The following is a 15986-nucleotide window of genomic DNA, read 5'->3' as shown; positions in this document are numbered from 1 at the left end:
TAGGTTAGGTTAGAGGGATGTCTGGTTGTGAAGAAAGCTTTTACTTTATTTTATTTATTTTTTAGGTTAGGTTAAGTGAAGAAAAATTTGTCTACAATAAAAGATTAGGTTAGGGTTAGGAAAGGTTTGGTTTGGTTTGGTTAGGTTAGGTTGGAAGGGATGTTTGGCTGTGAAGAGGCTTTTATCTTAATCTAATTTTCAGGTTAGGTTACGTAAAGAAAAATTTGTCTGGGTAAAAGATTAGGTTAGATTAAGAGGTTTGGTTTGATTGAGTTTGAGGGATGTTTGGCTGTGAGTTGAGGTATTTTTGGGGGTGTTAGGTTAGGGTAAGGAGAATTTGTGAGGTTAGGTAAGGTTTAGGTGTTTAGGTTTGGTTGGGTTAGGTTAAATTTGGATGAAGTTTGGGTGTGAATAGTGGGTTTTTTAAGTTTATGTTGGTGTTTGGTTTGATAGCTGCATTATCTAGTCTATGTGTGCTTTGTAAGGATAAGATTTTCCTCTCTCTCTCTCTCTCTCTCTCTCTCTCTCTCTCTCTCTCTCACACACACACAGAGACACACACACACAAACTTTAGACAAATAATCTACATAAATCTAAGTACCTGAAAAAATAAAAACAAACATAAGAAAATTAAAACACGTAAAATAAACATACATAAACAAAACTCTTTCTCTCACACACACACACACACACACACACCTCCAGCACGCCAGCCAGAATAATAGCAATAATGAGTCCGTAAATGGCCACAGCCTCACAGAAGATGACGGATATCAAATTCTTAGTCTTGATCCGAGGTGCCCTTACTCCGCCGCCCACGATGCTGACGCCCGTGGTGTGGATGCCCCTGGGGGAGAAACAGAGGTGGGGTTACTGAGGTTGGTGGAGGCAGTAGGGAGTGGAGGCTGGTCAGATAAGTATGTGCTGGTATGGTTGGTGATTTTTTTTATTTTAGTTTAAGTAATAGATAATAAGGGTGCACGTACATACATACATACATACATACATACATATATACATACACACATACACACACAGTTGCTATTGTTGATGTTAAGAATTATTTTGGTAGTTTATGTATTTAGTTGAGAGGATGTAAAGAGCAGAATATTTAAAAGAACATGGGATTTATATGTTTTGATTGTAATAAGAACATAAAAAGTACTAGATTTGTCACCACACACACACATGGTAGCTCAGTGGTTAGAGTGCTGGCTTCACAAGCCAGAGGACCGGGGTTCAATTCCCCGGCCGGGTGGAGATATTTGGGTGTGTCTCCCTTCACGTGTAGCCCCTGTTCACCTAGCAGTGAGTAGGTACGGGACGTAAATCGAGGAGTTGTGACCTTGTTGTCCCAGTGTGTGGTGTGTGTCTGGTCTCAGGCCTATCCGAAGATCGGAAATAATGAGCTCTGAGCTCGTTCCGTAGGGTAACATCTGGCTGTCTCGTCAGAGACTGCAGCAGATCAAACAGTGAAACACACACACACACACACTTGGAACAGTTTGAGTGAGGAATTGGTGTCAGCAAAGAGTGTGCATAGCTTAAAAGAAAAATTTGATAAGTGTAGATATGGAGATGGGGCCACACGAGAGTAAAGCCCAGGCCATGTAAAACTACTAGATAAATACAACTAGGTAAATACACACACACAAACAAACACACACACACACACACACACACACACACACACACACACACACACACACACACACACACACACACATACAAAGTTCTATCTCCCTCCTGCATTTCTCCTCTCTCTCTGTCTTCCCTTCTCTCCTTTACACACTAACTCCTCCTTCACTCCTTCCCTCCAACCTTTCCCCTCTTCTCCCCATCACTCTCTCCTCTCTTCCCTCCTCCTCTCACACATATACACTCCTTCCTGCCTCAATTCTCTCTCTCTCTCTCTCTCTCTCTCTCTCTCTCTCTCTCTCTCTCTCTCTCTCTCTCTCTCTCTCTCTCTCTCTCTCTCAACCAAAGCAATGCAAAGACTTTCCTCCCTCTCTTCTCCACAAGAACCCCTCCTTACTCTCTCTTCCCTTCTTTAACCCCTCTTCTTTCCCCACCCACTCTATCCCTCTCCCCACACTTACATGGCCGCCCCCACCACAGAGAGCGAGACAGTGAGGCCAATGCCGAGAGCTGCCCAGAAGTAAGGAGATACCTCAGACAGGAACCAGCCAAAGTCAATTCTCTCTCCCTGGCCTGTGATGGTGTAGCCAATGCCTGCAAAGATGGGGGGAGGTGGTTAGTGGTGGTGGTGGTGTGTGGTGGAGGGTGGTGTGGATAGCTGTAACAGTAATGGAAGGGTGAGGAGGTTAGTGGTGATGGTGTGTAGTGTTATGATGTTGTGTGGTGTGATTGGTGTGGTATGGCTATGGTGTTGTATTGGTGTGGTGTAGTATGTGGTAAGGTGATGTGGTGTGGTGTGGTGTGGTGATGTGTTGCTTGTGGTGTGTGATATGTTGATGTGGTGTGTGGTATAGTGATGTGGTGTTGTATGGTGTGGTGATGTGTTGGTTGTGTGGTAGTATGGTTGTGGTGTTGGTGGGTGTCTTAGAAATTTTTGCTTTTAAAAGAGTTAGATTAAGTTAGGTTAGGTTAGTGTGTGATATTTTGTGGGTCTGTGCCTGTGTGTATGTATGTAAGCATTTGAATTTCTGAATATAATCTATAAATATGATTTTACTATTATCATTATCATCATTATCATAACATACAAGAACAAACATCATTCTTTAATAACAGTAGTACTAGTAATAACTTTAGTAGTAATAACAATATGAACAACAGCAACACTATATTTTTGCCCACTACTACTACTACTACTACAACTAAAACTTCTACTACTACCACCACCACAGCACTCACCTATGGCGGCCACAATCAGCAGGTACAGGGAGAGCCCATACAGAGCGTAACTTTTCAGGTAACCCATGGTGTTGTTGCCTGAGAGAGAGAGAGAGAGAGAGAGAGAGAGAGAGAGAGAGAGAGAGAGAGAGGGTTATTTTTTTAAGAGGCATAATTTCTTATCAACTATTATTTTTCTCGTGCTAATAGTTGTTGTATTTCCATAAGTGTTTTATAATAGTTTACTTAACACATACATACATACATACACACACACACACATACACTGACATACGAGTGTAATTTTAGTCTTTATGTTTTAACCCAAAGTCTAGCTAAGATAAGACAAAAAAAAACTGGTCTACCATGTCTCATTTACTCTTCACCCAGCAAGTTTTCATTCAATAAACACCAACAAACAAAAATATATCAGATAAACACAATATTGAGTGTCATTGGAGGAGTGAACCTGCTGTCATATTTCACTACACCCAAACAGCGCACTCCACGCCTCATGTCCACCTCTGCCTCGTGTTTCTGTTATGTTCTTAGAGTTAAATGTAAGGAATTACCGTCCATGTCTGCTTTACTCACCTCAGAGTCTCAATATACAGACCAGTTGACTCCCTTCCTTCTCTCTCTCTCACAGGATCGATCACCTGATACTGCCAACAACATTCACGGCATATGAGATTTTCCCATCCAAAGCTTCAATAATTACTAAGATGATTTGGTAAATGTTCAAATAGTATGTTTGATTTTTCTAAAGGGTCATTTGTATTTTTAAATGGGTTATATGGGGTAATTATTTATGCCAGTAATATTTGTAAATTTGGTTAGTTTCACCGACCGATATGCTGAAAACACCAAGGAGAATGAAGACATGGAAACGGTATGTGCTGTTTCCATAAAGAAAGAAAAAAAAAAAAAAAAAAAAAAAAGCTAGTGGGTGGAGGTTAACGAGGGTGTGGGTGGAGCAGAGACACCCATGGTAAACTCTGCCTACAACCTCAATAAGCTCCACCTACTGACTTCACTCTGTATTGGACGTAATAGACATGCAATTCTACCATATCTACCTGTATTCACCCTCCTTGGCTGAAAACAATAATCTTATTAATGTTTTGTCAGAGGGGTTTCATATTATATGCATTTATGATAGATGTTGTTTTAAAAATTGCATAAAAGATTTTAATGCATTTTTTTCAGACGCCAGAGCACAATTGGCTCCTTTCAGTAGCAACACCTCGTATGCTCCAGATGTCGAGAGAAAAATTATGGCAGGCATGCAGGTAGACCAGCCAGGCTACGTCAAAGGCAGCGTTAACCAATGACAGTTACCATGATCATATGTAAGAAGGATGACATATGTCACTTGTTTTCAATATAAGTAGAAAAACTGCTTCGTTAAGTAGGGAACCGACATATACATACATACGCATAGATGTGAGTGCACCTATATTTGTTGGTGTATCATATAAATACATATACATATGTAAAGACATTATTGTATTCGTGTTGAATCTGGCAAATTAATCTTAATTTGTTTGGGCCGCCGTGGTGCAGAGGAACCATGCGTGCTTTGAGGTCCGAGGGGTCTTCAAGCGCATGGGTTTGAATCCTGTCCACGGTCCGAGTGTAGGTTGGGCTTCCTCACTCGGGGCAACAGTTTCCTAGCGGGTGGGCTTTGAAATAGGAGGTACCACAAAAAGTATCCCCTTTAGCCCATAAATTATCTTGAAAAGCCCACATGGTATAAAAAAAAAAAAAAAAAAAAAACTCGTCCCGTGCAAAGCGGTCCTCATAGTCCACCTGCATGGCCATTAGTTTGTGTGTGACTGTGCATATATGAGCAGCCTGGCAGGATAAAGGAGCCGGCGGTGAGAGTGACAGTGAAAGTGGTGAAGACGAAGATACTGATGATAGTGAAGAGAATCGATCATGTCTGTAGCATCTCAGTAATCAGAGGTTAACTATTCATACACCGTCTAGGACACAAAGCGGACAGCGGTGTGTGGTGGGTCACTGAAAAGATGTTGGTGACACGGACATGTAATTATATAATGTATTGGTGTAACTCATATCATTTCCCGGTTCTGTCATATCATAGACTAACGTTGGTAACCTCTATGAACATATCAGTGACTAACACCAGCAGATACTTGAAAACCCCAATAATTCAAGCCTTCATTACATCAATAAACCAATCTCTTGACCTGTTATCTCAGCCATTATTTGCCTCACCTCTCACTCATTATAGGCCAGATAGGTGAAGAAGTGGAGCAATAGACTTATCTTTTATGTCCGTTGTTAAAATATATCCACAATTGCCTGATTTGTGTGTTATACAGAGGCCCAATGAAGGCCGGGCCGGGACGTGACGTCACGAGCTCCTCCAGACTGTGACGTCATTAGCGGCTCCTACTCAAATGCTCCGCCGGTCCCCAGCGTCAACTTCCACGATTATCTGTATTCGTCACAGTCCATTCATTTCGAGTCATAAGTAACCTTTTAAGGGTTTCTATAATGATGGTTGTGTTTTACGTGTCTTCGATACTTGAGTTGAATGAAGTACGGGGATCCAGAGGGTGATTAGGACTTAAAGAGATCCCTTTTTTGTGTCTCATCTTCGCCGCCTTCTTGAATTTGCTTTTCCTGTGTGGAACACTGGTTATAATGGACGTTTGGACTGAGAGATGGACTGAGAGGATTGATGGGCTGGCCGATGTTCCGGACTCATAGAGTTTAAAATCTCTTGACTTACCTATATTCAGTAAAAGGAAGACTTCCCAGAGCAGATATGCTGAAATGTTGGAAAACTTTTCAAGAGAAATGTGGAATCAAACCTATATTCTTTCTGCCACTAGCAATAGGGACCCGTGGACACAGATTAAAAATTGTTTTTCCCTTATTGAAATCAGACGACGTTTCTTCTCATTTCGATGTGTTGGTGCTTGTAATTCCTTCCTGATGGTGTTGTTGCTTTAGAGTCAGTCGAGTCATTCAAGTCTGCATTACATAGAAATTTAGGTTCACTTTTATATGAATATGTCGAATAAGGTTATTATTTCAGATCCTGCAATGGCACATAAATCAATTCTTCAAATTGCTGTATTCACTTGCTATTTCATATACAGGAATTGGCGTGCCAGCAGGTTTGTGGTATTTCCCTTCCATCTCTGGTTGAGCCCTACCTCATATTGCCCTACTGTGCCATTGTTAAGGGGGATACCAAACCAGGTGAGTAAACCAGGTGAGGGCGAAAATACGCAAAAATTTTTACCTTCACTGTGGGTGATTTTTTATTTGAGATTGTAGCGAAGTATTTGTGTTTTCAAAAGATAGTTTATGATGGAAAAGTGTCTAGGGCTTCTGATATGCTACATATGTTGACCTTGAGAATACTTTGTAGTCTTGTGAATATTGTAAAACACGTCATTTCTAGAACATTTATTTTCTAATTCGGCGAGTTGCCAGGTTTTCAAATATTGAAATGATAGTCATAATTTTTTAAAAGCGTTATCGATTGTGTTGAATTAATTTGGTGGATTTTAGAATTGTTTTTAAGTCATCCGAAGTTCTAACACTTTACTTAATATGTTTATTATCATTTTTTTTATTCCTCATCCTGGGAATATTTTTATATTTTGGGAAGTAGTTTTAACTGATAATAAATTGGAATCTTTATAGCATTCGTGTGCAGCTGTCTTTTTGGGGATTCTCATTTTCAAAATTATTTACGTAACGTATATATGTGACGTTATCGGGGGTTGGTGGGAGGGCGGGAGCCGCCCGGGGCCCCGCTGAAGCAAGCCGAGGGGATGTGGGGGTTGGTGGGTGGGTAGGTGGCAATTAATATACATGAGAGAGAGAGAGAGAGAGAGAGAGAGAGAGAGAGAGAGAGGAGGGCGATGGAGAGGGTACGTACGTACGTGACGCTCTGATCACGGGGAAAGACAGCGTTATGGACCAGAGCGGAAGGTCAAGCTGGTGAAGCGTAAAAGCTTATTTTTTGAGGTGGTTGAGCCAATCAAAGGAAAACGGAACCCTTCAAGTGGTGTAGGGCTACCAGTACCAGTGTTGCTATTGAGATATTATATGGCCAGGATCTCCGATTGGCAGGGAGTCAATGTAAGTACGCTGTTGTATGTCTGCATGTGTAATATCTTAGCCCATGTATTTTTTTTCCTATATCACGTACTACATATATATTCACTGTATTATACTTATTGTTTATTGTTTACTTATCTTTACAGAGAAGACTGACTCGGGTTTTCTGTCTTGGAGTCTGAGATGTCTGAAAAACACGACTCTTGGTAGCTAACTACATAATGTATTATTTTTAGATAAGTTGATGAGATAAACGAAGAAACAGCTGCCCAGCGCACTAGATGTTAGTGCTTGTTTTGCTAGTGGCTGGCTGGCAATTTAGCTCATCAGGGTGATAATCACTCCTTACTAAAAAGTACTGTTGTCAGTTGCTTTACATCAGTTTTGGACGAATTGAAACACGGCTGGTATGAAGACTACTGTATAGTATAGATAATCACGATAAGATAATTATTGCGCATCCAAAAAGTAGGAGTGAGGGTAAATAAGTATAAGTGTAACGATAGTAGCATGTTTCCCTAGTGCGGTGAGAATAACGCGGTGTGTTGTTGTGGTGGTGAGACACACGAGCTGCTCCACAATATTCACCCTCGTGTTCACCCCTCCACCACTCCCCCACTCATGAGTCTCCCCCAGCGCCACCCTTTGCTCCCCAGGCCGCTGCTAACACCCCAGCAGTGAGCCTAGCCTGGGGATGAGAGCTGACAGGCCCCCACCAGGCGTCTGTGTCCCGTCGCGCCGCCCCGCTGCTGCCCCGCCTGCAGGATCACCCTAGGACATCCCGCCCCGCCCCGTTCCGTCATCACACACAACAATGCCGGGCAAGAAGAAGAAATACAATGCCCGCTTCCCTCCGGTGGGTGTGCGGGGTTTTCTTGGGGGGGGGCGTTACACTGGGGGGGGGAGGAAAGAGTTGTCAAGCACCCTGGTTCTCTCTGGTGTGAGTTGGGCGTAGCACTGTTTACCCCCACACTGCATGCCGCACTGCCCACCCTTATTGAATGTACCAGCTAAGGCGCTACCGAAATATATTGTGTGTGAGAGAGATTTTTAATTTTTGTTGGTTTTATCTGTTCTCTTTTTATATTGTGAGTGTTAATGGTGGTGTGATTTGTGTTATTTTGTGGTTTTAGTGTTGAAAGAAGGGGAGAGAGAGAGTGGAGCAATGTTGTGTCAGTTGAGTCACAACAGATGTATTATTTTTGTGCCAGAGAGATAGAGAGAGAGAGAGTGTGTGTCAAGTGAGAGGAGGGAGAGGGTTGAGGTTCTAAGTGAGAGGATAGAGAGAGTGGTGAGGCTGTGATGCATAAGAGACAGAGAGAGAGAGACAAGGGTGAGTATTTAATCATAGGAAAAAAACATCTTGTATCAAAACAGTTAAATATGATTTGTGTTTCTCCCACAGGCGAGGATCAAGAAGATAATGCAGACAGATGAGGAAGTGGGGAAGGTGGCGGCGGCTGTGCCTGTCATCATCTATATCCTTTTATGCAACATTATTAGAAGATAGGGTGGTGGTGGTGGGATAAAAGGTGTGATAATGGTAGTGGAAGGAATTTGGATGGTGGTGGTAGTGATGGTGAAATCGAGAGCTGCAATGGTGGTAGTAGAAGGAATATAGATGATAATGGTGGGATAAGAGTTGTGATGGTGGTAATAGTCAGTGGATGGTGGTGATGATGATGATGATGCAGGAGTTAAAGAGTTCTAGTGGTGGTAGTAGGAGTTTGAGTGATAATGGTGGTGGTGGTGGTAGTAGGAGAAATTTCAATGATGGTGCGGGTGGTAGTGATGTTGCATCTACCACACAAACAGTGACAGATCTGACCAGTGTAGGTAGGAGTGACTACCTAACCTCACCTCACCTTACCTTACCTTACCTACCTAGCCTAACCTAACCTAACCTAACCTAACCTAACCTCACCTCACCTCACCTCACCTCACCTCACCTCACCTCACCTCACCTAACTAAATCTAACCTTACCTTACCTAAACCTTATCTAACCTAACCCTTCAATTATGTCAAGACGAAGCGAGAGAGAAAAAACTACCAAAAAATCACTAACTAAACACACCACATAAAAGCCTAAAACATTTCGCACTCCATATAGAGTCAACACACCTACACATATACGTATTACCCATCAGTATTAGAGACAAAGTGTGTGTGTGTATGTGTGTGTTTTCAATGGCGTATCCGTTAGAAGCCTTATCCCCCCACACCGCGCGGCCTGGAGCTGTTCGTTGAGAGTCTGTTGATGCGTGCAGGTGAAGTGACAGCTTCCCGACATGCCCGCACCCTCACGCCTGCCCACCTGTAAGTGTAGGGTATTAGATCCAACATTTGTAGGTATTGCACTATTGATTTTACACTTGTTTGTAGGATAATGGGCTCATAGATTGAAGTGGTATAGGTGGGCATTGCATTATTGATATCACAGTTTATATTATTAACCATTTCACTGAGACACAAAACAATTTACAGCACTGGAAGCAATGCATGAAATCTTTATAGTCATCTACAAGAAAGGAGATTACAAAAGAATAAATTTAGTTATTTCTAGCTAGTTTAGAGACTGGAGGTGGCTATTAAACAAGTAAACATGTCTCAGTGATCAGTAATTAAGGAAAGGTGTACCAGGTAGTAGTCAAAGGGTAATGAAGGAAATATGACCAAGGGCAACAAAGGTGATTAAACAAAAAGGCCCACTCAGATCCCAATTCCCGAGCAGGTTCATTACTTTGCTGTATCTAAGACATGAGGTGCAGGTATTGTGGTGGTGGTGTTACTGTTGTTTAAAGAGTAATTGGGTGCTAATATTTAATAGTAAATGAATAATAAGAAAAATAGAATAGATTATAATGAAATGAAAATAAATAGATTATAATGAAATGAAAATAACGAAGCCTCTCTCTCTCTCTCTCTCTCTCTCTCTCTCTCTCTCTCTCTCTCTCTCTCTCTCTCTCTCTCTCTCTCTCTCTCTCTCTCTCTCTCTCTCTCTCTCTCTCCTAGGAAACAATGCATCATGGCAGAGAAACGGTTCGACTTCCTGCAGGAGCTTGTTGCCTCCGTGCCAGACATTGGACCAGAGGGGGAGGCTGAACCAGGCACCCCCAGCACTCCTCTCACCCCCTCCTTCCCCACCCTTAACACCCCACAGCCCCAGCAGACACCACAGCCACTCCCACCACTAGCAGCACCCTCCACGCCGCCCCACGCCGTGTCACACACCTTCCCTGCCACACCAACGCACCCCTCGGCAGGTGAGTGGTGGTGGTGGTGGTGATTAGGTGTTTGTGGTGAGATTAGGTAATGGCATTGACTGATGGAAGTAAAGCACATACACATATACAAACGCACAAACTAATCGTTCTCTCTCTCTTCTTTCTCTCACTCTCGCTTTCTCACTCTCGTTTCTCCCTTTTCTCTCTCTCTCTCTCTCTCTCTCTCTCTCTCTCTCTCTCTCTCTCTCTCTCTCTCTCTCTCATAGACACAGCCTTCTCCCCGACGGACAGCACTGGTGGAGGGGAGCTTCCAGCAGGGCGAGGTAGGGGTCGTGGTAGGGGGCGAGGGCGTGGCCGGGGCAGGGGTGGAGGAGCACCGACAGGGCAACAGCAGGCTGGCCCCAACACTGCCCCCAGAGTCCCTAGACCAAGGTGATTGTGTGTGATGTTTTGGTTCTCTTTGGACAAGATTGAGAAGTGCTTTACTCCCTCACCTTGGCTGCTTTCCAAGGCCACAGAGATGATTAGCCAGGTTCCCAAGAGTGTTCTGCTTGTTATTGATGTTGGAATGTTGTTAATCTGTCACTAGAACTACAGAAACAGCCTTAAAAGTTTATAAATATTGTTAATTAGTCGTTAAAACAATAAAAACGTCCTAAAAATGTAGGGATGGTAATCTATCACTAGAACCATAAAAACATCCTTGAAAAATGTAAATATCTTGTTAATCTGTTTGAAAATATAGAAATCTTGTTAATGCATCATTGGAACCATAAGAAAGCCCTTGAAAATGTGAAAAAGTCTTGTTGATCTGTCTTAAAATGTAGAAATCTTGTTAATGCATCACTGGAACCATAAAAAAACACCCTTAGAAAATGTCACTTCAACCAGAGCCTTTGGAAAGTAGTGAAGGTGCAGTGTAGAAGTGTCTCAGAATGCATACCTTTATCCACTATTAACCCCTTCAGTACCATGACACATTTTCATACTTGTTCTGGTTACTATTTGGCAATTTTATACAGCTTCAGAAACTTATGTGATGGTTAAAATATTGAAGACTCTGGCCACTAATCTCATCTCCATAGACCCTTCCTAATATAAATAAAATAGTCTAATCGTACCCCAAACTCAAGGTAAAAATGCATCACAGTACTGAAGGGGTTAGGAGTTCAATAACCACCTTTTTTTTCTTTCCCTTCCTCCACACATCACATTGAACCTAATATCCTTGCACTATTCACTGGTTTACTCTCTCTCTCACTCATCACAGCATCTTAATCCCTTCAGTACTGGGACGCATTTTTACCTTGAGTTTTGTGCAGCATTAGACCATTTTATTGACATTAGGAAGAGTTTATGGAGGTCAGAAGATTAATGGCCACTCTTCACTATTTTAATCCCCCACATGAGTTTCTGAAGCTGTATAAAATCACCAAATAGTCACCAGAATGAATATGGAAAAGTGTCTTGGTTCTGAAGGAGTTAGACTTGAAATTATCTTCCCTGTGTCATTGTACCTTGTTTCTCCGCAGAGGTCGGCCAAGAAAGATTGTCCCTGAGCCAGTAGCCACCATGGACACCTCAGACCACTCAGATGATGCGCTGTCTCTTGATGTGGACACTGATGAGGATATGGTGTGTGTGTGTGTGTGTGAGAGAGAGAGAGAGAGAGAGAGAGAGAGAGTTAGGGGGTGTTTTTAAGTTATTTGTCTGTGCTTTTTTTTTTTTTTTTTTTTTTCGTTAGTCAAAATCTTTCTGTTTATTCTTTCTGTGTGTGTGTGTGTGTGTGTGTGTGTGTGTGTGTGTGTGAGAGAGAGAGAGAGAGAGAGTTAGTGGGTAGTTTAAGTTTTGTGGTTCTTTTTTTTTCATTAGTTAAAATCATTGTTCTGTTTATCCTTTGTGTGTGTGTGTGTGTGTGTATCATCATAACTTCTATCTATCTTTTCCTTTTCCTCATTTTAATATCCATCTTTTCATCTCTATTACATCCTTTTAGCTTCTTCCCATCATCATTTAAACCCCATACAATCACCAGCATTCTCCTATCACCCCATTTCCCTATCTCCCCTCATCACAACCCATCCACATCTACACATCAACCTCACACAACCTCACAACCCTCTCCACTCACCCTCCATTTATCCAACAGGGTTCGGACACAGATGAAGAGGTGATAATGGCTGCAGAACACTCCAGTAACAGCTCCTCTTCCTCCACCAGCCTCCACAAACCCTCCTCCCCTGTCCCTATCACTATCTCCACTGTCCCTACCCCTGTCACTGCCCCTGTCCCTACCCCTGTCACTGCCCCAGTCCCTGCTCCTGTCCCTGCCCCTGTTCCCTCCCTCTCCCTGCCTTCCATCCCACTGTCCTCTGCTGTCACCATTACTCAGGTCAGCAAGGCACAGACACCACAGAATATTCAGCCTCCTGCTTCTTCTGTCACGCCACAGTTTGGGTGAGTGGGTCGTTTGGGAGTGTTTTGGTGTGTTTCTGGATATTTTTGGATGTTTTTTGGTGTGTTTTGATGTATTTTGGGGTGTTTTTTATGTGTTTCTGAGTGTTTTTTGGTGTTTTGGTGTGTGTATGTGTTTCTGTTTGTTTTGGTATGTTTCTGCGTTTTTTGGTGTTTTGTTGTGTTTGTGGGGTGTTTCTTGATGTTTTGGTGTGTTTCTGGGTGTTTCTGGGTGTTTTAGTGCATTTCTGCGGGTGTTTTTGGGTGTTTGGTTTGGTGGTGCTTTTTGTGTGTTTTTGTCTAAGAAGAATTTTGTTTTGTTTTGTTTATTATGGTGTGTGTTTTTCATGGTGTGTATTCTCTCTCTCTCTCTCTCTCTCTCTCTCTCTCTCTCTCTCTCTCTCTCTCTCTCTCTCTCTCTCTCTTTCTGTATTTTATTCTTGCAAAAGTAATGCATTGATTCTTTTCCTCGGTAGATTAATATATTTTCTTTAACTGTCAGAGAATAGTGGTGGGTTTGTAGGGGCTGTGTGTTTTGTAAGTTTAGGTGAGTTCTGTTAGATAAGATGTGTTTTTAGTGTTAAGGTCTGTTCTGTATGGTAAATTTTGTTAAGTGTGTTTATTGATTAAGTTTTGTTTCTTAAGTGTGTTTGTTGGGTGTGTGGTTAAGTGTGTTTGTAGAGTTAAGGTGTGTTTTGTAGAGGCTTAGGTGTGTTCTGTATGTAGCTAACGTGTGTTGTGTCCACCTTCCTCACGGCATCTCCTTTCCCCACCACAGAGTTCCTGAAGTGAACACCAAAGTCGGCGAGTTTCAAATATCCATCGGGAAGGAATACAGCATAGGCATTGTACCACCAGTCCCCTCCACCACCAGCCCCACCACCACCACCGCTGCCACCACCAACACCACCACCACCACCAACAGTGCCCCAAGCAAACCCAACAAGCCGCCGCCCCCGCCAGTCCCAGCTCTACACCCCATACAGTTTGCCTTCCCCCAGGGTAATGTGAGGCTCTCCGGTCCCCCCCACAGCACTGCAGCCCTTGCCACGGCCCCCCACAGCCCCCTCACTCCTGGCGCACGGCCCTTCTTTGGGGTGCCAGTGCCAGTTATTACATCAGTGCACGCCATGAACAGTCGTCCCTCTCTTGCCGGGGACAATGGAAGTGCCACGGCCATCACTGCCCCCGCCGCCACTGCCGCCATGCATGTCAACTCGCAAGTGGATGAAGATTATGACTCCTAGATGTGTGTGTGTGTGTGTGTGTGTGTGTGTGTGTGTGTGTGTGTGTGTGTGTGTGTGTGTGTATGTCTTCTTCCAGACCTCAGCTCAGCCTTTCGTTGTGTCTCTAGTTGTGTTTGTGCTGCTTTTGTTTCCTTTTTCATCATACTTTCATGTTTTGTAATGTTTTTTTCTTTCATTCTTTTTTTCTATTATCTCTACCATTTCATTTGCTACAGTTTTTTTTTTTTTTTTTTTTTTTTCCCCTCCCATTTTTCCTGCTTTTCTGATTGGTCGTTATGATTGAATAGCTTCCTGTCTCATCTGGTTTTCATGTTGTGTGGTCTGTTTTCTGCTCACCATGCATTGAGTGTCTCTCTGACCCAGCCAGTGTTCAGTTCCTCATCCTGCTTCCTCTCTTTGCTAAGCCTTGTGCAGTGAGTGCCTCTTTGTCCTTTCATCCTGAGTTGATTGGGTGATGGACTTTAAAATGGAATCGTACTTCCATTATGTATTCATTGTGCAGTGGCTGGCTTTGTATTGCATCAGTATTCAATTCCTCCCCTGCCTTTGTATGTAACCCTTACACAGCGAGGGACATCCGCCACAGACAGTCTTGGCTTGGTAGTGAGGGCGTACCATTATGCATTTACATAAGAGAGGGACTGGCCAAGGGCAATGTAAACTATTAAAAAAATATTTCCGATCACCGAGCAGGTTCAAGAGAGTTAGCCAAAAGAATGGGATGAATGTCTTGAAGCTGTCTTGAATGAGTTGAGGTCATAGAAAGGTGGGAATGCAGGCAGGGAATTCTAGAGTGTACCAGAGAAAGGGATGAATAATGGAAAGTACTGATTAACAATTGCATTAGAGAGATGGACAGAATAGGGGATGAGAAATAGGAAATAATTGTGCAGTGAGGTTGTGGGAAGAGGGGATGCATGCAATTGGCAAGATCAGAAAGACAGTTAGCATGAAATTAGCAATAGAATATAGCAAGAAATGCAACATTGCAGCAATGAGAAAGAGGTGAAGGCAGTTAGTCAGAAGAGGGTTGATAAGGCATAAAGCTTTTGATTCCACCTTATCTAAGAGAGTTAGTATGAGTGAACAGTCAGAGAGGAAACTTGAGATAAAGTTGCAGAGGGAAGAATAGAAGCTGTAGGAGGGTAATTTTGAGATCAAAGCTTTGTGCCAGACTATCATAAGCTTTCAATGTATCTAAGGCAAAAGCAAAAGTTTCACCAAAATCACTAAAAAAAAGGATGACCAAGATTCGGCCAGATCACCAGTAGAGCAGCCTTGACAGAAGCTTTACTCCTGTCGCTGCGCTCAACAGCCTGACATGAGAGTGACAGGCAGAAATGAAAGGACAGATCAGAGAATTGTTAGTTGTTTGGCTGTGGGTTTGTGTCGCAGCCACCACCTCTAATATCAGCGCTCAGCCAGTCAAGAAGGCAGTTTCAACTGTGTGTGTGTGTGTGTGTGTGTGTTCCCGCTGTGTGACAGTTACAGTTGCCTTTTAACTTTTGTCTTATTATTTTTTTGGTCTAGTGTGTTTTAATTGCATAAGTTTGAGGTTGTCGCTCAGTTCTGTTTTCTACCTCCAGACCTAATTTTGTATTGATATCCTTGCTTGCTCAGTTCAGGGAGTTTTTCACCCTCAGGTTAATTCAGTTTTGAGTTTTGACACCTGCTTCCATTTTTTCTGTAGTGTTGCTCTCTTCCTTGTTTGCTGCCACCGCCACTGCTGCTGCTGGTCTTTGTGTTGTGTTGGTTTACAGTGAGTACAAATGCACCATGTCCAGTCTTTGTGTGTTTGTTGCTTTGCTGTGGCAGCATCACATTCAGGGGTGTTCAGGTCAAGTACTGTACAGCAACACTCTTGAACAGCCACCAACACTGTCCGTCACTGTCACTGTCACTGTGGCTGGAATTCATGGTTTCCACACTTTGTGTATCACAAAGTGAAGGAAAGTAATGTTTTGTTTGTGTCACTAATGAAGGACACCACCACTGATCCCTGTTAAAACCTTGTTGTGTGAAGCAATTTAGGTAGTGTTGTGCAGCAAACCTTGGCTGTGTGGCCTTGCTGCCCTGCCAATCTTTTGAAAGTA

The 15986-nt window shown here is 42.8% G+C and overlaps 2 protein-coding genes across 2 annotated transcripts in view; one reads left to right on the top strand and one right to left on the bottom strand.

Annotated features, from left to right (window-relative positions):
- LOC123502156 (V-type proton ATPase 21 kDa proteolipid subunit-like) overlaps window positions 1-3553 on the bottom strand; it is a 6937-nt gene extending 3384 nt beyond the window's left edge. The window contains exons 1-4 of the mRNA XM_045251385.1: window positions 3452-3553; window positions 2879-2956; window positions 2101-2233; window positions 701-848 (exon numbers count right to left, since the gene is read on the bottom strand). Coding sequence (XP_045107320.1) covers window positions 701-848; window positions 2101-2233; window positions 2879-2945 — 348 coding nt within the window. The 5' untranslated portion in view covers window positions 2946-2956; window positions 3452-3553. The remainder of the gene's footprint in view (window positions 1-700; window positions 849-2100; window positions 2234-2878; window positions 2957-3451) is intronic.
- Window positions 3554-7304: 3751 nt separating this feature from the next.
- LOC123502154 (mucin-5AC-like) lies at window positions 7305-14862 on the top strand. Its single transcript, XM_045251379.1, has 8 exons — window positions 7305-7823; window positions 8373-8445; window positions 9191-9284; window positions 9981-10231; window positions 10459-10624; window positions 11725-11827; window positions 12342-12649; window positions 13425-14862. Exons 1-8 carry the CDS (start codon window positions 7782-7784, stop codon window positions 13891-13893), a joined length of 1506 nt encoding a protein of 501 aa, XP_045107314.1. The 5' UTR covers window positions 7305-7781; the 3' UTR covers window positions 13894-14862.
- Window positions 14863-15986: the final 1124 nt, after the last annotated feature.

This window comes from Portunus trituberculatus, chromosome 10 (genome assembly GCF_017591435.1).
Source record: "Portunus trituberculatus isolate SZX2019 chromosome 10, ASM1759143v1, whole genome shotgun sequence".
Classification (NCBI taxonomy): domain Eukaryota; kingdom Metazoa; phylum Arthropoda; class Malacostraca; order Decapoda; family Portunidae; genus Portunus; species Portunus trituberculatus.
Note: the sequence above shows the minus strand (reverse complement) of the source record. Positions and strands in the feature narration are given on the sequence as shown.

Bases quoted from the DNA above. Each gene is read 5' to 3' on its own strand.
- LOC123502154 (XM_045251379.1), top strand. From the start codon at position 7,782: ATGCCGGGCAAGAAGAAGAAATACAATGCCCGCTTCCCTCCG. The intron at 10,232-10,458 runs GTGAGTGGTGGT...TCTCTCTCATAG, and splicing joins ACCAACGCACCCCTCGGCAG to ACACAGCCTTCTCCCCGACG. The intron at 11,828-12,341 runs GTGTGTGTGTGT...TTTATCCAACAG, and splicing joins TGGACACTGATGAGGATATG to GGTTCGGACACAGATGAAGA.